The sequence below is a fragment of the Chlorocebus sabaeus genome, chromosome 14 (assembly GCF_047675955.1).
Source record: "Chlorocebus sabaeus isolate Y175 chromosome 14, mChlSab1.0.hap1, whole genome shotgun sequence".
Lineage (NCBI taxonomy): Eukaryota > Metazoa > Chordata > Mammalia > Primates > Cercopithecidae > Chlorocebus > Chlorocebus sabaeus.
The window spans coordinates 23,468,193-23,494,028 of NC_132917.1; the positions used below are offsets into that span (position 1 = coordinate 23,468,193).

The following is a 25,836-nucleotide window of genomic DNA, read 5'->3' on the forward strand; positions in this document are numbered from 1 at the left end:
TGTTTAAATCCTCTTTACCTCATCCAAATTTGTCTACTATGGCATTAAACACTGTATTTAATTTTTATGGTTTTTCTAGAATGTCTACTTTCTACCTTCTAGACACCACACTCCCTGAGAACAGAGATCACTTCTTATTCATTTGTTTTCCTACACCTATCCCAGTGCCTGGTATTTAGCATGCCTAATAAGCATGTACTGAAAGAGTTAACCTTGTGATTTTTGTTACCCAGCCCAAATCAAATTGGAAACTGCAAATAAAAAAAGGGAGAAGGTCACTAGTATGGAAAGATATACCAACCATGATACTAAGAAAATATGGATTAGAATCGAAGACATCATTTTCTTGCCCATTTAGCCACACGTTTGTGGTCTAAATTTGAATAATTCATTGAATTTGTCATTTCTAACCACTTACTAGATTAAGCCTATGAACTGAACCCTTAAAAATTCCATAAACATTATGTCATTCAATCTTTATAACAATGAGGTAAGTATTATTTCCTCATTTTACAGATGAGGAAACTGGGGCTTAGAAAGATTTAAGTAATTGGTTTAAGGTAATAAAGTGAATAAAGAAAACTAGATTATATAAACTCTAAATGCCTTTTCCAGCTCTGAAATTCTAAGAGAAGAAACAATGAAAAGTAAACATCAGAATTCAAAAACTGGATGAGGAATTATTTATCTCAACCTAAAGTCAAATCATTTAAGTTTATAAAATTTCACCTTGTGTCCTGCCAGTGCTTTTGTAGACTACCTTCATGCACAGTTCCCTCCAACTCTTTAATCTACGCTTTGCTGGCCTTTCTTTGAAAATTCTGGAAGTAAGTTTACTACTGAACATATTTTGTATGCCAAACATCATGCCAGACACTGCAGTTATAATACTAAAGAAAATGTGTTTCTTATCTGCTGTCACAGATCTTAGAGTCTCAGAAGAAAAGCATTATGATACTATGCTGGGAGTACTATAACAGAGGTAGCAAAACACAGAGAAGAGACCTTGCAAGGGATGAAAAGACTCTAGGTAAGATATAGCAGAAATCACTTACATCAATTGGTCTTGAAAAATAAGTAGAATTTAATATCCTAGACGTACCATGATTTCGTTCAAGAATGGCAAAACATTTCACTTTAACTATTCTGGTAACTTTCAAAACTATGTTAACACTTTATGAATACAAAAGCATACCAAGAACAGGCCTACAATAATCCATGGATATTCTTACCAGGTTACTACCAACACCTCTGAATCCAACATTTTATAAGTGGGATAAATTATACTTCTCTAAGTTCACTCCTAACCTTATCTTCTGACAGTCCTAGCCTCAAACCTCATGCTGTACCAAAGACAAGTCTTCCATAATTCCCAAAACAAATCATGCTGTCTTTCAGATTGGTTCACACTGGTTGTGATACATACTATTCAGTCATTCCTGACCCCTTCTTTAATGCACCACTCAAGCTGATGCTTTCTGTGTGATGCCTTCCCTAACTTTCCCAGACGCACTTAGGCACACCTTCCAGTATTTATCATTAAACTTTCTTTGAAAAAACAGTTCAATAAAGTTCAGTAAATTTTTACAGTTGTGCAGCCATCACAAGCACATTTTAGAACATTTCCATTACCCCAAAAAGTTTCCTCATGCCTATCTGCAGTCAATCCCCACTCCCACTCCCATGTCCCAGCCTAACAACCACTGATAATGCTTTCTGTCTCTAGAGAATTGCCTCTTCTAGATATTTCGTATCATACAACTGATAGTCTTTTATGCCTGGCGTCTGTCACTTAATACTTCAGGTTTTTCCAAGTTGTAGTATGTATTAGTATTTCATTCCATTTATTGTTGAATAGTATTTCATCACATTTTGTTTAGCCATTCACCAATTAAAGAACATTTGGATTGTTTCCACTTTTTACTAGAATTAGTACAACAACTAGAAACATTCCCATACAAATGTCTTTCTGTGAATGTATGTTTTCATTTCTTTTGTGTAGATAACTAGGAGTGGAATTGCTGAGTCAAACCATAAATTTATGTTTAACTTTGGAAAGTGGCTGCACCATTTACAATCCCACCAGCAGTATATAAGGACTCCAGCTTCTATAACCTATCCAATACTTGGTATTGTGTATTTTTGATTATAGCTATTAGGTTGGTGTAAAAGCACTTTTTTTTTTTTTTTTTTTTGCAGCTTTTAATGGCAAAAAACTCTTGCCCCAACCTACACTTTAGTGGGTTGCAGTGGTATTTCATTCCCGAATGACTGATAATGAGCATCTTTTCATATGCTTATCATCCATTTACACATACTCTAAGGAACCTCATATAAAAGGAATTATACAAAATTTGTCCTATGACTAATTTAGCCTGTCTTCAAGCTTCATCCATGTTGCAACATGCATCAAAATTTCCTTCTTTTTAAGGCTAAATAATGTTCCATTGTATATGCTACATTTTGTTTATCCTTTCAACTATCGATGGACACTGAGGATGTTTCCACCTGTTGGTTACTGTGAATGATGCTGTTGTGAACATGGGTGTACAAATACCTGTTCAAGTCCTGCTTTTGATTCTTTTGAGTAAATGCCTAGAACTTGATTTGCTGGATCATATGGCAATTATATATTTAAGATAATGTCATACTGTTTTCCACAGTGGCTATACAATTTTACATTCCCACCAGCAATGCAAAAAGGCTCCCATTTTTCCACATCCTCATCAACATTTGTTAATTTCTGTTTTTTTAATAATAGCCATCTTTTTTTTTTTTTTTTCTTTTGAGACTGAGTCTTGCTATGTCACCCAGGCTGGAGTACAGTGGCGCGATTTCGGCTCACTGCAAGCTCTGCCTCCCGGGTTCCCGCCATCCTCCTGCCTCAGCCTCCTGAGTAGCTGGGACTACAGGCGCCCACCACCACGCCCGGCTAATTTTTGTATTTGTAGTAGAGAGGTTTCACAGTGTTGGCCAGGATGGTCTCGATCTCCTGACCTCGTGATCCGCCTGCCTTGGCCTCCCAAAGTGCTGGGATTACAGGCGTGAGCCACTGCGCCCAGCCTAATCTGAGTTTTCAATGCCCTTACTTGATTTTTCTACTTGAAGTTACTGATTTTTCTCTCCCAGGTCCTACCATAAACCTAAAGACACAACTACATGAAACAAGTTGACAAAATGCTATATGTAATCTTATTTTCATCAGCAGAGTTGAGGAATATTTCTTTAAATAAAATTAATTTCCAATATACTGAATTACATAATCTGAAACTTGCTCATAATAATTTAATAACAAAGCAGATACTGTGAATGTCTTCAGAAACAGAAGTACAATTCTGGCCAAGGTTTATAATCCTTCCTACAAATATCTCTACTTTATCTGCTTCCTCCTTTAAGAGTCCTTTTTCTGTGCTCAACCTTAAATTAGCTCTCTTCTCTAATTCTCCATAAATATCTTGCAATTCCCATATATCTCAACTAAAATTCTCCAAGTATCTTCAGAAAGGGTTTATAAAAGTAAATTTACTTACACTACAATTCTGCATGGTTCTCAAGTGGTCAAAACTTTAAAGAAAAAATATTTTAAAAGAAGAAGAATTCTGCAGAAAGGGAGTGAGGCTGGGCAAGGGTTACTTGAATTCTATGTGATGATTCAACTGTTAGTTCCTTTTTTCATGCAGTAAACTTTTACTGAGTAATTCCCATGTGTTAGCACTGTGCTAGGAATGGGAGACGTGATGGGTAGTAACACCTGAAAGAGCTAGTGGTCTAGAGACCAGAGGTTCACAAAGTTTTGGTCTTAGGACCCCAAAGAAGCTTTTATGTATGTGAGCTATATGCATCAATATTTACATATTTTAAATAAACCCATTACATATTAACATTAAAAGAATAAAACACACATTATTTTGAAAAATATGTTTTTCCAAAATATAGAGAGAACATAAAACACATAAAATATAAAACAAAATTTAGTGAGAAAAGTGGCACTGTTTAATCTTACTTTTTTGAGACAGAGTCTCACTCTGTCACCCAGGCTGGAGTGCAGGGGTGCAATCTTGGCTCACTGCCTCCTCCACCTCCCAGGCTTAAGCGATCCTCCCACCTCAGCTTCCTGAATAGCTGGGACTACAGGCACGCGCCACCATACCTAACTGATCTTTGTATTTTTTTGTAGAGATGGGTGTTTCGCCATGTTGCCTAGGCTGGTCTTGTACTCCTAGGCTCAAGTGATCCGCTTGCCTCAGCCTTTCAAAGTGCTGGGATTACAGGCATGAGCCACCACACCCAGCCAGCACTGCTTTAAATGTTTTCAATTCTCTTTTGTGTCTGGCTTAATGGAAGACCACTGGATTCTCATTTCTGCTTCTGTATTCAATCTGTTACAATATGTTGTTTAACTGAAGTATATGATGAAAACCCAGACTCAGCAGACATGTAGTTGGAAATGAAAGTTGATAATCCCCTGCAAAAGTCTTGGGGACTCCTCAGGGGTCCTTGGACCACACTTTGATAACAGCTGGTCTGGTGCAATGATTTCTGACCTTTTTTGATCAAACACCTCATCAGTAAAAAATCTGAAAATATTCCCATCACTATATGCATATTTATTTAAATATACTATTTTGCTAATATACTACTCGGAAATAATATATTATAAACCATATACACATGAAATATACTGTACTATTAAATATACTATTTTGCTATACTATTATTAAATATACTATTAGCAAAACAGTATATTTAAGAGTACAGTATATTTTTTGTGTATATGGTTTATAGTATTATTTATTACAAACCATATACACATGAAATATTTAATACGAAAAATAAAAATGAACAGAAATGCTAATGTTTTTCCCAGGATACTAACGCACTGAGTACAAACTCATCGTGGGGACTGTTGAACTACGAGAGACAAATATATACAAAGAGATGCAAGAGAATGTCAAAGAGGTTCTAAAAGATGAACTTGTCATTTTTTCCCACTAATAAGACACGAATCATGGAAGGACTAATTATTTTGGGGTTTTCTTCTATTTTAAAAATAAGGTAGGGAAACTTCCTTTCTCCTTCATCTGTGAATAATGGGGTTTATTTTCTGATTATAATGGTATTTATTTTGGAAGATATAGAAAATAAGACAATAAAAAACTAAAATGACTACAACCTTTATATCCACAGATAATTACTATTAACATTTCTATGTATATCCTTCCAGTTGTATATTTATAAACTGGAATAATACCATACATATTGATTTATTACCTGCATTTTTTAAAACAATATATTTAAACGTATTTTCATGACATTAAATTTTCTTTTGTTTTTTGAGACAGGGCCTCACTCTGCTGCCCAGGCTAGAGTACAGTAGCACAACTGTGGTAATAGGCTATTTTTTTCTCTGAGAATTGGTTTTGTACTGCCCACTCTCTACTTCATTTCTTCCATAGATCTGGCAACTTGCTAACCTACAGCTACTTGGTCTACAACTCTCTGCGCTGCTCATTCATTCACCAAATATTTATCAATATGTGCTAAATATTAGAGACTACTATCTTAGCTTGTGACCTAAAGAAAGCAAGCAGGCTAGGTGCAGTGGCTCACGCCTGTAATCCTAGTACTTTGGGATGCTGAGATGGGCAGATCACCTGAGGTCAGGAGTTCAAGACCACCTGAGGTCAGGAGTTCAGTCTGGCCAACGTGGTGAAACCCCGTCTCTACCAAAATACAAAAATTAGCTGGGTATGATGGCAGGTGTCTGTAATCCCAGCTACTCGGGAGGCTGAGACGGGAGAATCGCTTGAACCTGGGAGACGGTGGTTGCAGTGAGCCAAGATCATGCCACTGCACTCAAGCCTGGGCGGCTAAGTGAGACTCCGTCTCAAAAAAAAGAAAAAAGAAAAAAGAAAGCAAGCATTCTAACGGTAGACTTGAAATTAAAATGAAAGGCTTAGCTGGACATGGTGGCTCACACCTATAATCCCAGCATTTTGGGAGGCTGAGGCAGGAGGATCGCTTGAGACCAGGAGTCAAGACCAGCCTGGGCAACATAATGAGACTTCGTCTCTACAAAAATAAGTAAACAAATAAAACAAAATGTAAGACTTGGGAACAGAGGAGAATTTCCTACAAGCTATTAGTATAAAACATGTTATATAATTAAAAGAGAATTCCCATAATCTTCAGTCCACAAATATGATATCCATGATAGCTTTAATAACTACTTATAAAGACAAAAGGGAGAGGGAAAGGAGCTGAAATTTCAGAATTCAATGCTGGCAAATACTATTTTAGATAGTAATTAAGGGTATTGGTAAATAAATACTGAAAAAGTTTACTAGTCAGTAGGCTTTCTGAATCCATTAAAAGTTATGACAACAGTATAACATTGAAAATGTATACGATATAATGTTAGCTTTAAAATACTAAACCAACAGTAAAATTACACATGCATATGAGCAACAGAAGTAGGCAACATAAAAACTGCTTATCAAGAAGTCAGACTCATAAAACATTTATTTAGAAATTTTTCAACCAATATAGAGGAAAATTTTCAGGGAATATTCCCTATATATTCCCAACTAGAATCCTTATTTATCCCACATTTCAACTCTTCTCTTTCTTTTTATAAAATTATAATAAAACTGAGAAAGAGGATCTAACTTGTAAAGTGGCTCCTAGGTTATATCCAGGTTCAGGCCATTCTTCTAAATCAACTTCAGCTGCATTCCTATTTTATACTACTAATACCAAACATTTAATAGCTCCATAATTTCAAAAGAAATTCACATATACTGTCTCACACCAATGACCCTGTCTGTTATTATCCACATATCATAGATGAAAATTAAGCAATTACAGGTTCAAGTACTTATCTAAGATCAAAAGACTAGTAAGTCAATACCCTGGTTTTTCTAACTCTTGCTACATACGGCATTCTGTTAAACTTTATTGGACTCTATGATAAACATTTTGATTAGTGGTCTTCATATACTATCAGATACTGAATAATCAAAAATGAATTACTCTACATTTAATGTATTTTCCTTACAAAAAGCAGTAAATTATACAAATCTATTTTAGCAAGATAATGAAAGCTGAAACATAAAAGAACTCAGTAAACAAACACTTTAATCATAAAATTCTACATAATCAAGATTTATATTATAGCATTTAAAACATGTAAATCTTTCATATAAACATCATTCCTACTTTGTCTCCTGGGAAAAATATTTCTAAGCATTTCTAAAGAAGAGTATTTCAAGACCTTGTAAGCTCGGGGTATTAAAACAATTTTTAAAAAATCAATTTCACTCAAGTAACATGATCTACTAATTTTTTCTGAATCGACTGTGATTTTACCTTAGATATGAACTCAAAGTTAGATTTCTGATTTGAAAAATACGCATATTAGAAATAACATTCAAGTTAACGTGATGCTATCAATGAAAGAGCTGAAAGGTCAAATCTCATCAAATGACCTCACAGATGATAAGGATGAGAAGGATATAACTGATAGTGATATAGCCACAATTGTCTTAGAAAGCTGAGTCACTCTTTTCCAAAATGCTTGAGACTAGATGTATTTCAGATTTCAAACGTTTTCAGATTTTAAAATATATGCACATATATAATGAGATTATCTTGGGAATGGGACCCAAGTCTAAACAAAATTCATTTAAGTTTCATAAAAACCTTACACACATAACCTGAAGGTAATTTTATACATTTTTAATAATTTTGTGCATGAAACAAAGTTTTGACTGCAACCCATCGAGTGAGTTCAGGTGTCAAATTTTCCATGTGTGGCTTCATGTCAGTACTCAAAGAAGTTTCAGGTTTTGAACTTTTTAATTAGAGATGCTGAATCTGTATATATACATGTCAGGTTCTGTTCTAAGCATAAATTATCTCAATCTTTATAACAACACTGTGGAATACCACTATACCCAAAAAGAAACTAAAACTTAAAACAATAAATAATTTACCTACATCACACAGCTAATAGGCAGTTACACCCAGGATATAAACCCTGACAGTATTGATTTTATAATAATTAAAAGGTATCCAATTTACAGGGTCAACTATTTTAGAACAATAAGGAAAGATAAATACTTAATCAGTTCTTACCTCTTCAGGCAGTTCACTGTACATGGTTTCAGAGGTAGACAATAAAAATATAGGTGAAAATGATGGTATATCTTGTAGCAATGTCAGAAAAGTTGCTCTCACAGTTTCACTGACAGCTTCCCACCAATCTCCAATGTGAGGCATGTAAACAATACTAGGTACTGTTCTTCGAGCTTCACGAAAAATCTGATTAAGGAAAAAAAACAGCATTAAACAACTCAAATTGATTATTCTAAAGTCTACCCAGTAATCTCCAAATATATGAAATGTGTCAGGCCTATTACAGTCATTAGTTTCAGCCTCAAAATTTAAGTTCAAGAAATGACACACAAGCCTTACACAGCTTCAGTCTACCCTTGCTCCACCAAAAAAAAGTACGTTTTGCCCTTTAATTATTCTTATTCAGTATATATTAACAGTGGAAGGTATCAAATTGCTCCACTTATCTAGCATGTAAAGATAATAAAGCAAAACACCACTGTAAAATATGCTGCAAATAAAGAGATAAATATACACCTATGGCACTTCATGTGATATCCATAAACTTTACACAAAGAATAACAACACAGCTTACATTTTTGAGCACCTTGACTAAAATCATACAATATAAAAATTAATCATTTTAACCAAGATGTACCACCCTAGAGCTCAAAATTAATGAACTACCTGCTGAACCAGTCATTCACCTCCTCCCATTATCTTAGTTCAATATTTTATAAAATAGTCACAAAATACTCTAACTTACCTAAAGAGCAAATGATTAGCAAAGAGCTCTGAGACACTTCCATTGTTAGAAAATACAAAATGAAGTTTTCCTCAGGTGTTAAAAAGAGTCTTAACCATAGTTTCAATCACGCTCTACCAACACACACCAGTAGGGACCAGGTTGGCTATTAGTAAGCTGCCAAGCTGAATTAATGCCCCTTACTTATTAAGTCGACAGTTTAATATCACACCAACAAATTCTGACATGTTAATAGGACATTTCTCATTATCTTTAACAAGCTGAATTATAAAAATCTTTCTTCCATTTTGAGAATTCTATTCCTAAAATGCTCTACTTATTTTCCCTTATTTTTAACACATTTCAATTAGCCTATGTAATATACAAGATACAGAAATAAGAATTAAGCTGGGCACCGTGGCTCACACCTGTAATCCCAGCACTTTGGGAGGCCGAGACAGGCAGATCACTTGAGGTGAGAAGTTCAAGACCAGCCTGTCCAACATGGTGAAATTCCATCTCTACTAAAAATCCAAAAATTAGCCAGGTGTGGTGGCACACGCCTGTAGTCCCAGCTACTCAGGAGGCTGAGTCAGGAGAATCGCTTGAACCCAGGAGGCGGAGGTCACAGTGAGCCGAGATCGCACCACTGCACTCTAGCCTGGGAGACAGTGAAACTCCATCTCAAAAAAAAAAAAAAAGGAAAGAAGAATTTAATATTTAAAATGATTGGGATTATCGGAAACTATCCTAAGAATCAAAAGTATTATTTTTCTTTAATGAGTAAGCTTACCACTTACATACATTTCTTAAATAGTGTATTTTATACAGCTTTCAACCTTCTGTGTAAAATAAAAGATACTGCCAATTGAATAATAAACCAGTTGAAAGAGGCTCAAACAGTAATTGGAAAAAATGTAGATATTATGATCACTCACATCAAAAGTAATATTTGCTCCTTCCCTTCCTTAATATTTGCATATCCACCAATCCAGAACAGTTGTACAGTACAACTCCTTCAGGACTCTCAAATTTTGACCTTTTCTGCAAACACGTACCCTCCTATCCTGGATCTTGGAAATCCAAGGATTTTTTTTTCCCAAAGTTCTTGTAGAAAATTCATAAGAGAAAAACAAGCATAAATATTGGCAAAAGGAAAGAACCATGCAGAAGCACAAAGGCAACTGAGGCATTTATTTAAAAAAAAAAAAAAAATTACATGCCACCCAAATCAGGCATGGTTACATGGAAGACAGTGACCAACTCCTTCTGTCACTTTACAGTTCCCCACTCTGTGCTGGTAAAACAAGAGACAGTCAGCAAAGAAAGAAAGGTGATCATATGAAAGACTAACCAACTATAGGTTACTAAGAAACCTCACAAAGCCAATCACTTAATTCGGCCATGCAAGCTACCACATACATGCCCAGGGTATGAGAGAAGACAGGAAAACATGCCTTTAAAAAAATGAAATTTTGCCTTTGATTTTAGTACTTCTAGGTTAGATTTTCCAGGAACATGTGCTGAGAACATCTAGCCATTAAAAAATATCAAAGAGGATGAGCAAAGCAACAGAAGGTTAAGTGATAATAATTTGACAGAGTCAGAGGTTAACTACAGGTATCTTAACTGTATTTGTAAGGGTGAACTACATACAATCATCACCAGCTCTAAGATGTGAGATTTGTTTTTTTCTATTTCTTTTTTTCCTCCAATTGTCTCAAAATTAACATGATACTGAACTCAAATTGAACATGATAGCGTACTGACCCCATTTAAAAATTTAGAAATTTTTCCACATTTCCAAAAAATTTCTTATTTTCATCTCATCTTCTCAAAATCAACAAATTGAACGTGACATCCTACTGGTCCAATAAAAAAAATCTGGAGGCTTTTTACTTCCAAAGCCTTTAGGACAATGTCCTTCTTGACAAAAAAAATTTTAAACTATATTTGAAAACTTACTGGGGAAAAAAAAATCAGGCAAGTCTAAGATGAACATGGATAAATAAAAAGGCTTCGCCTTTCTGATCTATGAGTGTATAATTACATGAATTGAGAATTAACCTAACTACATGAAATACCAACATCTATGAAATATTTTTGTAATTTTTCTCCTAAGCCTTTAGAGGAAAACCATTCTTAATTTCTAGAAATACTAAAAAGCACTATTAAAACAAGCTTTCTTTTTAATTCCTTGTTCTATGTCATCTCAGAATATTAAAATAAACTTTTATATTTTCTTTAGATTTATAACCAGTCTGTTCTAATTCCCATTTTGTAATAAAAATTCAAAAAGAACAGAGTTTGAGAATAGCATTTAAAAATTCTTAGCGTATAAGCAATAGGAAAAAAAAAAGTTTAATCCTAGTATGATTTTTTTCTGCAACATAAAAACAGCTCTTGAGCAGTTTGCTGGTAACTTTTAAAGTGTGGAGTAAAATATACTCTGTGAAATCAAATACCAGATAATTCAGAGTAGAAAAATATAGCCTAGTTTCAATGAAGCGGCAACTGGCTTGGGAACAAGTGATGCCATTTGAGAACTAGAAAAATACTCACCTATAGGGTGTCTTGGATTGGTGGATGTGCAAGGTGTAGTAGAAAACAGAAAAACTGTTATAGAAAAAAAAAAAAGACAGTAGGCCAAATTACTGAACCAACCGTTTCAAAATACCTCTGACATGACCAGCACTCTTGCACAAGTAAAATGAACAAACACCAGCATATGTGAACTGTTCATTTTGATTCTTTATTATATTATACTGCATTTCCTTCTGACCTCCTTCTTGCCACAGACATTATAAGGACCTTAGATAACAAATTTTTTAAAAACTTTATTTAAAAAAAATCACAAACTACTTCCTCTAAATATTAAAGATATTAAAGGCAAAAATCAGGCCACCGAAGTTAGAAGTAGCCATCCAAGGAAGCAGTCATGATATAAACTGCACTTATAGTTACAAGAGTTCTAATCATCTCAAAAGCTAAACTTTGAAGTCAGCATTTTAGCCATCAAATTAAAATGTTCCGTCCATGAAAATTTAGTGTATTTTTAAGAATTTGTAGTCCCACAAGCCATTTCCTTTAGAAAGTGAAAACTATACAATTTTTAAACCCAAATGTGAATGAAGCAGAAAGCTCAAAGCCAGTATCACTTTTACCTGCCTAAAGAGGGCAATACAGAAAAGAAACAACTTTTGTCATCAAGAAACTTCCAGAACTTGTCTCAGTCACTTAATAGTATTATAAATATATTAAAATTATAAAACACAGGTAAAAGAAAAATGTTGGGACCTACAACATCCTCAATGTTTATAAAAATTAAAAGGCACTAATAAGTTTAATTCTTTGTGTCATGCTATCAGAAATCATTAAAATAAATAATATCTGTGCATTGCTGGTGGCTTTATTCCATTTTTATCCCTTTACTCTATCTATTTATATTCCCTTTATCTAAGATTTATTGAGAATCTCTTGTGAAAAGAAAGCACTGTCTGGATTCTAAAGATTCAGGATTCAATAAATAAGGTACAAATTTCTTTACATGCACACAAAATAAGCCTGTTATAAAACACATCTGTACTAGTTACTGAACTATGGTAGTAACACAAATTAGCATTTTATGAAAATTAAATCACTTAAATTCTTTTTCTTTTTCTAATATTTTCATTCCCTAAGGACTTCAAGAATTTCAGTAAGTATGATACACTACAGGTCAGGATAATTTAACTTGTCTACAACTCGAAAAAAAATTATTTTTTAAGTGTTGCTATGGAAAAACTCAGATATCCATGTGAGCAAGCACAAAAGCATCCAAAGTATACACAGACTCCTACAGAGAAATCCAGAAATCTATAAGCACAAACACAAGAGCAACCAAAGTATACACACAGGTAAGTACATTAATGCCTTCATGCTATTCAACCAAAAAGAATTTCCCCTGGGAAATTCTAGATAACAATTTCTCTCTGGGGAAATAAATGCATTTAAATTTTCACCAAGAAAAGACCTTATTCACCTTTTGAAATTATTCCCAACACCACATAGTACCTAAACTCCAAAGCTTTTCAGACCATATATAAATGCATTAATTGAATCAAACCTGTCTAATAATTAAAAAGATAAAATACAGCACACTTATCAGTCCCTTTTTTCTAAACCAACAATAGAAATATACAGGAGGCAAAAAATTATATTTGAGGATGTCAGAAAAGGAGAATCATAGTTTTGTTTTGTTTTTTAAGAGTGTTAATACCAAAGGTCTTTTACTACCAATATTAACATCTCCTGCCTTGCTGTAGGACTCAATAATTACTTGTGAACTTAAGGGGGCAACCATAAATTTTCCAGGCTATACCAAGGGTTCTCATTCTCCTTCCAAAGCCCTTGGAAGACTGTGAAATGCTCAGTAACATATGTGTGTACACACATACACACACACGCGCATGCGTGCACATTTGTTTCAGTAATAAATGTTGGACTACTGTCTAGTGACCAGCTAAAGTACTATAGCTCAAAGTGAAAGCTATTGAAAACCTAGAATAGTAATATCTGAGATCCATTTTTACAAAGTACAGATTCCTGGGACTCATTCCAAATTTAGTGAATCACAATCTATGGGCATGGAGCCAGAAAATCAGAAATTTGTATAAGTACACTCAGGTGATTCTTATGCACACTAAATCTTAAGAAACAATAAGAAAAACATTGCTTTTTAATATAGTAAATACTAACTCTGCCATTTTTTACTCCAACTGATGATATTAATCAATAGCTGAGTCCGTCAGAAGGAGAAAAGAAAGTTCTCTCACGTATATTCCTGTGCATGTATGTTTTAAAGGACAGACATAAAATGAAACATGATCCCCACAATACAAAAAATATCAAGTAGGGGTCTCCCACCTTACCACATATATACATACGGCCCTTTAAAAGTGATTTAAGATTCCCTTTAAGACTGCCTTTCATGTTCATGTTACACTACTAAATACCAAACTTAATTGATATTAGGTATTTCAGAGCCTGGGGAAAAGAGAAAATATGCAAGAATAACTTACCAGACTAAACCCTTATATTACACATCGATCTAGAGAGAGAACTCTGAGTACAGGAGGACTAGCTCCCAAGAAAGGTGAAGCAAAAAGGAAGAAATGAAAAGGAATACAGAAGGAAAGATAATCTTTTTCAATCTTTCCAGTGTTTCACCACCTGATTCATGCACTCTCTTCCCTACAGCTTTTGTACCCACTTATAACCTGGTTTGCCAACCTCTACCAATTATTTTAAAATTCCTCTTACATTATATAACAGCTTCTTTTTGCAGAATTTGTTAGCAAAGACAGTGTTATATTTATGAATGTAAAATAATTTTAAATATGCACTTAAGACACATATAATCACAGATTAGCCAAGACATCCAGTCTCTGGCCAGTGTTGCAGACAGAGTGTGGGTGTCTGCTATCACGACTGCACTTCATGGCTCAGGTCGTGGCAGACTGACTATCCAGGAGGAGTCACTCTAGAGTAAGCTCGACTTCTAACCCAGAAGCTCTTAGGTATACACTGAGAAGATGAGAAGCCTTAATGTACTAGAGAAAGTGAAATACAACCAAAATGATAGTGAGTTTTTGTTGTTTTTCACTATCAAGTGACACCTCTCTCCTTCCCACCAAAACAAAACAGTAGTAAAAGACAAGAAGTGTACAAGAGACCAGAGGATGTAGAATTCAAAGTTGGCGAAGCAGGATTCTGAAAGATGCCATGAAAAACATCAGAAAAAAGAAAAGAAAAAAAAACCCTGTAACATCAATATATAGTTCACTACAATGCTTCCTAAGTGTTTCCTTACCTTTACTTAAATAACATTAAACCAGTAATATTTGTGAATATATATACAAATTAGCCATAAGGAACAACTATAAACAAAAATAAAAAAACCTTTCTCACTTTGAAAATATTTCTCTTGGCCGGGCGCAGAGGCTCACGCCTAGATTACAACCAGGACTTTGGGAGGCAGAGGCAGGTAGATCACCTGAGGTCAGGAGTTCGAGACTAGCCTGACCAACATGGTGAAACCCCGTCTGTACTAAAAATACAAAAATTAGCTGGGCATAGTGGCAGGTGCCTATAATCCCACCTACTAGGGAGGCTGAGGCAGGAGAATCGCTTGAACCTGGAAGGCGGAGGTTGCAGTGAGCCGAGATCACGCCATTGTACTCCAGCCCAGACAACAAGAGCAAAACCCTGTCTCAAAAAAAAAAAAAAAAGAAAAAAAAGAAAGAAAAAAAAGAAAGAAAGAAAAGAAAATATTTCTCTTTTAAAGTGATTTTTTTCATCTTTAGTTTGCTCGATATAGTCAAATAAAAACTTCAAAAAAGAGAATTTTCCAAACAGTATAGCATAAACTAAAAAGGCAAAGTTCACACATTTTCCAATCTTCCAGAGTCCTTCTCCCCAAGTCAAAGCAACCATATTAACAGTTTTGGGGGATACTTGCTCTTTTCACTAATGTCATCTTCATTTTTCCGAATCAGCCCACGTAAATCTACCTCATTCGTGTTAACGGCTAGATAGTATTCCTTTGTATGTCAAGATACACCATAACTAATTTTAGCTGGTCCCACGTGAAGGGATATTCAGTTTGTTTGCCTTTGTGTTTTGTGTGGCAATTACACATGACACAGTGATAAATATACTTGTTCATTTAGCATTGAATACTTGTAGCTAACATATCTCTAGGAAAAATTCCTAAACATAGAATTTCTGGGTCAAAGGGTACATGTACTTGAAATGTTATTTTCTTTTCTCACACTACACCAATGTGGTACTTGAAATTTTAAAAGACGGTGCCAGATTACACTCCAAAATCATCAAATAAATTTACATTTCCACTAAGTAAGTATGAGCATTCCACATCTCCAACAGGGCATTATCAAGCTTTTAAAAACACACACACACAAATCTGATACTTTATTTTCACTTAAGTGAAGCTTAGAATCTTTTCACATTTGTTATTGGTTGCTTTTTCTTTTCCCCCATAAATATCATGTTTCTACTTTGCCAATTTTTATATTAGATTGCTATTCTTTCTTCTTACTGATTTTAAGGCATTTGTCCATATTTAGGAAACCTGTTCTCAACATACCTGCTACAAATATACTTTTTCCCAGACTATATCTATTAATTTAAGGAATGCTTTCTATCATGTGTAATTTAAAATTTTATATAATCAAATTCCTTCATATCTTTAAGTTTTCTAGCTTTTGTGCATTGCTTAGAAATTACTTTCACACGTAAGACAATAAATACACTGACCTTGTGAATTTCTCGAGTACTTTTATAGTTCCACTGACCATGTCGAGTTCATTTTGGGCTATAGAAAAAGGTAGGAAATCCTAGTTTTATTTTGTTTTCCTTTTCCCCTATTGGAGGAACTTGCTAGTTTTCCAAGACCATTTGGTAAATAATCCATTTCTTCCATCTACTGATATGAAATGTCATCGCCATTGTGGTCATCACCATCAAATTCTACTTCTACAAAAGTCTAAGCATGAATTGTCTCTTCTAATACTTTTGTCTATTCTTGCACAGGCACACATTCTTTATTACTGTAACTCTATTATACCCTTAAAATTTTGGTAGGACCCCCAATGACACTTTTTCCTCTAGAATTCTCCTTGCTAGTCTCATATTTATTTTCTAGAAGAAACACAGAACTCTTTTTTTTAACTTCTCTCCCTAAGTCTTGAGGAGATTATAATTGGAACTTAATTTATACATTAATTTAGGAAAAAAACCTCAGTCTTTGAATTTAAAGCCTTACCATTCATTAGTTGTAAGCAGTAGCAGTGGCAGCAACGGTAGTAGTAATAAGCATGAATATAACTAACTTTCATTGAGGACTATATGTCAAGCGTATTTGATAACCTCATGGTGTCATCTCCGTTTCACAGATGAGAAAATTAAGGCTCAGAGTGTTAAGCTACTTGCCCAAGGTCACAACCACAACTGAGATTTTAGTCTGCATAATTTGACTTGAGTCTACACTCTGAATTAAATAAGTTTAACACAGTAATTACAAACAAGGTGTGCTTCTTCCTCTAAAGCTCCAGATATTAACACAACATTATCATTAGTATGAAAACACCATAAGTATTCTAGCCAGGCATGGCTCTCTCTACGAAGATGGCACTGTGAAGTATTCACTGAGATATGCCCATCCCAAATCCCCAGACTTCCTTGTTCCTATACAGTGGTTCACTCCCAATGCAGAGATCTGCAGCAATGATCAGATCATGGGAGCTGAGAGTAAGAGGTGATGAGAATATTGACATTTAATTGATATCTAAAGCAGAGAAACCATCTAAACTTTGCTATTTCTTAATATAAAGATTAATAGTGTGTACACACACATGCACACACATACACACACTAGAAGTACATTCACATATGGAGTTGAATGCTCAACAGGTTTTTAACTGCCCAAATACATTTGCAATTTATCTATGTAGAACATTCCAACTCTCCTGCCTCAAAAGAGTCGATCAGAAGACTGAAGATAACAAACAAAATTCTTGGCTTTTGGTTTACCAAATAAGCTTCTGAGTTCTCAAGGTAGAGATTTTAGTTTGAGACAACCAAATTTTGAAGTCTACAAGCTTGGTTTGAGACCCAAACGCCATATCTCTACAGATACATTTACTTCTTTGGGAGGCCGAGGCGGGCGGATCACGAGGTCAGCAGATCGAGGCCATCCTGGCTAACATGGTGAAACACCGTCTCTACTAAAAATACAAAAAATTAGCTGGACATGGTGGCACGTGCCTGTAGTCTGAGCTACTTGGGGGGCTTAGGCAGGAGAATCGCTTGAACCCTGGAGGGGGAGGTTGCAGTGAGCTGAAATGGCGCCACTGCACTCCAGCCTGGGCAACAGAGTGTGACTCCGTCTCAAAAAACAAACAAACAAACATATATTTACTTTAAGGATATGGGAAGAATACAAGAGACTAGCCCACCTCTGGCCTCCTTAATAAAGATGGCTTCCTCCCCCCGCCAAGAAGAAGACTGATGATACTATGAAAGGCAGAGAGCATTCCTAGCGGGAGGCTTCTCTGGCCTTTGGGTTGGGAAACAAACAAACAAGGTATGTCTTTCATATATTCAACTGTCCCCCTCAGCAACTTTTAGTTTTCTTCTCATAGTCCCTTCATACTGTTTCTGCTAATTCCTAGGTAAACTTAGTTGCTGTTTTAATGGGGACCTCTTCTTCTATTATATTTCTAACTTATTATAGTATTTATAAGAGAAAACTATCATTTTAAAACATTAACTTTGAAAGTGTCCACCTTACGGAATTCTTTTATTGTCTTTCATCATTCTTTAGTTGACACTGTAAGTTTTCCATATAATTAATCATATCATAGGCAAATGCTTACAAATTCAATGTATCCTTTCCAATACTTGTATCTCTCAATGTCTAACTGAATTAATCTTACATGCTTTAGTAATGTTATGTTACTCTTTTGATGCGCTACTAGATTTCATTTGTAATAGTTTCTTTGTGATCATTGCTTAAATGAGATTGGCCTACAGTTTTATTTTGTATTCCCCTGAAAGATGTGATATTGTTGGTTTTGCCAATTTCATAGCTTTCCTCCTATTCCTATGCCTTGGAACAGTTTGACTAGCATCAAAATGATCTTATCCTTTAAGATTAAAATAATTCACCTGTGAAACCATCTATGTTTAATGGCTTTAAGATACGTGCTGAATTTCTTCTTCCACAGTGATTTGTTTAGATTCTCTCCTCTCTGGGGTCAATTTTGTTGATTTATATTTTTCTACTAAATCATTTGGGTTTATTTTAAATGGTACTGAGTAATTCTCTTACTTGCATACAACCTGCAGTAATTTTGTCTCTCTAAAAAGAAAAATACGAGCAAATATATAAATCAACATTATTGGAAAACACATCCAGGATGAGTTAAATGTGTCAAACTGGGAGCAAAATACTGGAGGATAGCATTTAATTCAGGGGTTTTGGAAAGAAACCTTTAAATAGGGCTTTAAAAGTGATAAAGTGCTGGTAGGGTGTTCATATCCAGAGACTGTGAGTAAAAGAGAAACTAAATCAATACTACTATGAATTGTTTAAAAGATGCATATTTCTTGCTACAATGTAGGAAATGGCCAATTATAGTATATGTATTAAGTATCTGGAAAACGTAACTGGGAAAAAAACAACAAAATTGTGTGAAATGTTTTAAGTGTTACTACTCCAGTTATCTAACTCTAAAAGTAGGCTAAGTAGCAAACTACAAAGTGGCATTCCTTTCTCTAATTTATTTATTTGAAACACTATTATTCAAACATTTAATGACCACTATCAGCTGGACACCTTGTCAGAGTTACAAAAATGGCTTAGATATGGTCCCTTAGCTCAAAAAATGTATTACCCTCATCCCTAGTTTCAATATGACATAATATATCCATGGTTATATATAACAACTTCAAGAAATATAAACAGCCCCACTAGAACTTTGCTTCACAAACCAGTAAATACAAAATAATTGAAAGTCAAATATCAAACACACAACTATCAACACAAATATCTATAATTTTTGAACTGCTATCACTATTCTAATATGAATATTAAATTCTGATATCTCAAACTCGATATCATTTCCCTTTCTATGATAAGGCTCTAAGAAAAGACAAAAGTCTGAAACTGCTCTGAGACCACAGCTTTGAACAGAGGGTCAGAAAAAGGCAAAATAAACTCCCTTTCTACATACAATGCATAATGAAACAGGGTATTAAAATTTCAGTAAGGAAGATCATGAGAAAGACAATGAGCTCACCTAAAAAACTGTATGCATCAAAAGGATCCTTTACACTAATACTAGAATGCTAATGAATAACCAACGAAAAGTTAATATTCATATCATACTCTGAAAAATCTTATCTGTAAACACTACACACTAGAAATATTACCAAAATATAAGCAATAAGAAAGTCAGAAGTGCTCTGATGTGATACAAAACCTACCTGTGCACATGATTCCTCAGGTGTTTTGGCACTAACTGAATAAAGTGCTGGGAGATCTAGTCTGTGCACAGAGAATCTTTCTAGAGTGTGCAAAAGTGCTGGAGCAAGGTGAGAAGTTTGACCTGAGCCCCGTTCTCCAGATAGCAATAAGCGTGGCCTGTATGAGGTTGGCTGATGATACGGTGACCTGTAATACATGTAAGACACAATTATTTCAAAATCATACATTCTGAAGATAAATATGAAATATCAGGCAAAATTTTTACATTAAAACAATTTAACTCAAAATTAACAGAACTTTCCTATATTATTTTAGTACAGTGATTTATTTTTTCATTAATTATGGTTTTAAAATGTTGGTACCTCTGACCATATTAATAACCAAGATATAAAAGTATAAAATCCACTTTACGGGCCGGGCGTGGCAGCTCACGCCTGTAATCCTAGTGCTTTGGGAGGCCGAGGCTGGCAGATCACCTGAGGTCAGGAGTTCAAGACCAGCCTGGCCAACATGGTGAAACCCTGTCTCTACTAAAAATACAAAAATTAGCTGGTTGTGGTGGCGGGCATCTGTAATCCCAGCTACTCGGGAGGCTGAGGCAGGAGAATCACTTGAACCCGGGAGGCGGAGGTTGCAGTGTGTTGAGATTGTACCACTGCACGCCAGCCTGGGCAACAAGAGCAAAACTCTACCTAAACAAACAAACAAACAAATAATGAAATAAATCCACTTTAAAATAAAATAACCTTGGTATTCCTGCTATCATACCACATATATTAACTTGAAGATGCATTAAACTCCAGTATCATTTAGTTATTAATTATCCAAGGTTAAATGTTAGGAATCTCACTTTTTGACAAAGAGGTAGATCTGAAGATTATTCTAAATGTAGGACTCAATTAACAGGCGGGGCCTTTAGGAGGTGATTAAGTCATGAGCAGTCAGCCCTCATGAATGGATGAGTTATATTATCAAAGGGCTTGATAATAAAACTAGCTAGCTAGTCCCTTCAATCCCTTCTGCCATGTGAAGACATTACTGGTCACCTCCAGAGGAAGCAGTGCTCAAGGCATCATCTTAGAGGCAGAAACCAAGCCCTCACCAGACACCAAATCTGCCAGAGCCTTGATCTTAGACTTTCAGCCTCCATAACTGTGAGTAATAAATTTATGTTGTTATGTTCTCACTCATAAGTGGGAGCTGAACAATGAGAACACACGGACACAGGGAGGGGAATCACACACCGGGGCCTGTCTGGGGGTGGGAGACCAGGGGAGGGATAGCATCAGGAGAAATACCTAATGCAGATGACGGGTTGATGGGTGCTGCAAACCACCTTGGTAGGTGTATACCTACGTAACAAACCTGCATATTCTGCACATGTATCCCAAAACTTAAAGTATAATAAAAATAAATAAATAAATTTAGGTTGTTTATAAATTACTCTGTTTAAGGTATTTTGTCATAGCAGCAGGAACAAACTAAAACAATCACAATTTTTAAAATAACAAATATATATAAACTTCTTCCAACACATATTATTTCTGTAACAACAAAAACTAACTGTTCCTACCCTGACAGATGACATCTAAAGCCCCATACCAGAGAAGGAAAATATATTAAACCAAACTTGAACTTGTCATTTCGAGATTCTACAGCACCATTAAAATAACAAATGAAACAAAGTTTACTCTCACTGTGGGTAGTCCTAGACATTCTAAGGCAATACAATAAGAATAAAGCAAATTTAAAATGGAACGAATAGAAAGCAATAAAGGAAAAAATTGACACCTGTAAAGCATATGATTATGTAGTAGCAAATCCAAGAAATCAACCAAAAACTGTCAGAATCTACAAGCAAAGTAACAAGACAGAAGAAATAGAAAAATCAATAGATTTCCTAAACACCATCAATAACCAATGTAAAAAAGGAAAGGAGATCCTATTCACTGCAAAAAAATAAAAAAATTAAAAGGTAAAACAAACATTATCAAATTATAGTCTTAGCAAGAAAAGAGTAAAACTGAGCCTGAACACAAAGACTAAATATATAAAGACCTCAATTCTTCCTAATCCGTTTACTTTTTCATTTTATACGCATAGGATTTTCAAGTTGAAATCCCAAAAGAATTTTTGGGAGGAGGGGAGTTTCAACTTATTCACAACTTTAACTGAAAGAATAATCAAGTAAGAACATCAAGAAAACTTTTTAAAAACATGCTACCACTTGGGTGAGGTGGTTCACGCCTGTAATCCCAGCACTTTGGGCAGCTGAGGCTGGTAGATCACGAGGTCAGGAGATTGAGGCCATCCTGGCTAATATAGTGAAACCCCGTCTCTACTAAAAATACAAAAAATTAGCTGAGCATGGTGGCACGTGCCTGTAGTCCCAGCTACTCAGAAGGCCGAGGCAGGAGAATCGTTTGAACCTGGGAGGCAGAGGTTGCAGTGAGCCGAGATCGCGCCACTGCGACAGAGCGAGACTCAGTCTCAAAAAAAAAAGCTACCAATTTTAATGCATTCAAACATGTTTTAGTAACAAGCACTTCACAGAGATTTCTTGTTCAATTTTCTTAACAATTCTGTGAAACACATAGTTTCATTTTATTAAACAGATAAGAAACCAGGGTACGTGGAGGTTAGCTATAAAGTTGTATAACCAGATAGAAGAGTTCAAATTGTCATTCAAGCCCATTTGACTGCAAAGCCCAGGTTCTGAACTCACTATGTTAAGATGTGTCCTACTTTATACTGAAACACATTATAGAATAACAATTAATAGAATGTAGAAGATACCAAAGAAACAGAATTAAACATAAAAGGCAGCCTAGGAAATGATTAATCGTAATCATTATATGAAGGAATTTCATATAAAATGAAATAATGTATATGCATATAAATGTATACTTTATATGAATAAAATAGTTATGATTCATAGTATAATTCATATAAAATATTTTATTATTTTATTATTTTAAACTATAAGATAATATGAATTATAATATATAATATATACATTTATATTAATATAAATTTATAAAATTTATAAGAATTTGTATTTTCTTATATGAAATAATTTCATATAAGAAAAGAATCATAAAAAACAAATGAGGGCAACACAGTGGCTCACACCTGTAATCCCAGCACTTGGGAGATTCAGGTAGGCAGATCATTTGAGCCCAGGTATTCTGAGACGAGCCTGGGCAACATGGCAAAACCCCATCTCTACAAAAAATTTAAAAACAAAAAAATCAGCCAGGCTTGGTGGTATGCACCTGTAGTCCCAGCCACCAGGAGGCTGAGGTGGGAGGATCACATGTGTCCAGGAAGTCAAGGCTGCAGTGAGCCATGATGGTGCAACTGCACCCCAGCCAGGGTGACAGAGTGAGACCTTATCTCGAAAAATAAAATAAAAAGAACAGAAATGGATGATAAAATAAATGTTTAAAAACGGAGGAGTCAGGTCATTTCACAGCATAAACAAAATGAATTCTAACACAAAATTTAAATTAAAAGATTCACATATTTTTAATTCATAATAATCTAAAAACCTCTGTAACTCAAAAATTATAATCTGAACCAAATAGTAAACAACCAAATGGCATAAAGAATTTGTCATACAGCAGGGCACGGTAGCACATGCCTGTAATCCCAGCTACTTGGGAGGCTGAGTTGGGAGGATGACTTGAGCTCAGGAGTTCAAGACGCCTGGGCAACATAGAGATCCCATCTGAAAAAAAAAAAAATTGATAGAGAAAGCATAAAAAGAAAATTTAATAAAAAGAATTTGTCATAAACAGGAATGGTTCTTAATGTATAAAGAGTTTATATGCATAGTTTTTAAAAAAACCTCCATGAGCAAAGGACGAAAACAGACAATTCAAAAAGAAAATAGAAACAGGAAACTTTTTAAAATGTTTGTTTAATTATATAACTATAGAATATCTCCCATGCTGAATGCCTTAGCCCTAAGTATCAAACAATACCAGTGTTGTCATAGAGCATATAATTGAGTGGTATTTAGTAATACACAAATTACCATAATTCAATGTGATTAGTAAGTGGTAATGTTTAAGTACACAGTGCTATGGAAGATACCAATTAGAGACTCATAGAAGGCATTCCTGGAAAACTGTTACCAAGACAGAAACCCAACAGATTGGAGGTACAAGAGATGAATTCCAAGACTGCAAAACAGGATGCGCAAAGGACCAAAGGTTAAAAAGAACATGGCTCTTTGGGGTAACTGATACAGTTCATATAGCCAGTTTTGGTTTTGTTTGTTTGTTTATTTTGAAGTACTGGGGACAAGTTGTGGAGGGTGCGGTAAAGGTACTAGGGTGGGGAGAGAAAAAGGAAGGTAAGTTAGACTACGAAGGGCTACAACGGTTTTGTAAGCCATGTTAAAAGTTTGGAATGTGGCCGGGCACGGTGGCTTACGCCCGTAATCCCAACACTTTGGGAGGCCAAGGCAGGCAGATCACGAGGTCAAGAGATCGAGATCATCCTGACCAACATGGTGAAACCCCGTCTCTACTAAAAATACAAAAAAATTAGCCAGGCGTGGTAGCAGACACCTGTAGTACCAGCTACTCGGGGGGTTAAGGCAGGAGAATGGTGTGAACCCGGGAGACACAGCTTGCAGTGAGCCAAGATCACGCCACTGCACTCCACCCTGGGCAACAGACCAAGACTCCATCTCAAAAAAATAAAAATAAAAATAAAAGTTTGGAATGTGTACTGAAGACAATGGGGAAGCATTAAGATACTTTAGAGCAGCAACATAATCATATACAAGTTTAGGGCAGACAACTCTATCTCAGCATGTCAGTTTGGGAAAGGGTTTTGAAAGAAGGCAAATGAGAGGAAAGATAATCAGGCATCTGCTATAGTAACCCAAGCATGAGATGTGAATGACAGTTCAACAAGAATAGTGTTAGAGGAAGAAGGAATAGCCTGCAATGAGACTTATTTAGTAAGAAAAATCAAAAAGACTTGGTCATTGACTAGACAAAGAAAGAAATAAAAGGAAAGAAGTTGAGAATGATGTCAAATTCTAGCTGAGACAACTGAATGAATGGTGGCTCATGGGAGTCACAGGGAGAGAAGGAGCGATATAGTCCAGCTATGTATGAAAAGATCCATGGTACAACCAAGGGGAGATGGGTCACTGGTCAGGGTCTGAAGATCAAGAGCAATCTAGGCTTGAGAACGAAACAGTAGTCATCAACACAAAGATTAAAAAATTGAGAAAACAGAGATGAAAATAATGATAGACCTCTTTTATCTGTTAGATGAATAAACCAAAAATTAATTTCAACACCCATTATCAATGAGAGGATGGGAAAATTGATATCCTCATAACCAGTAGAAGAAAGCACAACTTTTCTGAAATTATATGTGATAGATCTAAAGATGCCAAAATGTATGCCCAAAAGTATTCAGTAACTCACTCCACTCCTAGGGACTCCCCAACCTCCTACTATCTTCTACATTTTTTCCCATAGTACTTATCTTCTAACATTTTATCTATCTAGCAAGCTATTACATTTATTGTTTTACTGTCCATCTCCTCCATTTAAAAATATAAGTTCAATGAGGGCCAGGATCTTACCCATTTTGTTCACTGCCCTATCCCAAGTACCCAAGACAATGTCTGGAACATGATGGGCACTTTCACAAAACATTTGAATGAGTGAATGAATATACGAAAGAACAAACGAACAATTCAACCAAACAAAAAATACTATATTCATCTATCTGGTTTGTAAAGATTTTAAAAGACAGTTCTCAGAACTGACAATGGTATAAGAAAAATACCACTCTCATACATTAGTATGAGAAATGTAAACTAGTACAAGCCTTCTGGGACGCAGTTTAACAATCTGTGTCAACATGTTAAATGTATACGTTCTGACACAGCAAT

At 35.2% G+C, this 25,836-nt stretch overlaps 1 protein-coding gene across 4 annotated transcripts in view; it reads right to left on the reverse strand.

Moving 5' to 3' along the window:
• ATAD2B (ATPase family AAA domain containing 2B) overlaps window positions 1-25,836 on the reverse strand; it is a 171,118-nt gene that overhangs the window by 41,163 nt on the left and 104,119 nt on the right. For all 4 annotated transcript variants that reach the window (XM_007971346.3, XM_007971345.3, XM_007971350.3 and 1 more), the window contains 2 exons: window positions 19,910-20,096; window positions 8,137-8,322 (listed from right to left, as the gene is read on the reverse strand). In XM_007971346.3, coding sequence (XP_007969537.1) covers window positions 8,137-8,322; window positions 19,910-20,096 — 373 coding nt within the window. The remainder of the gene's footprint in view (window positions 1-8,136; window positions 8,323-19,909; window positions 20,097-25,836) is intronic.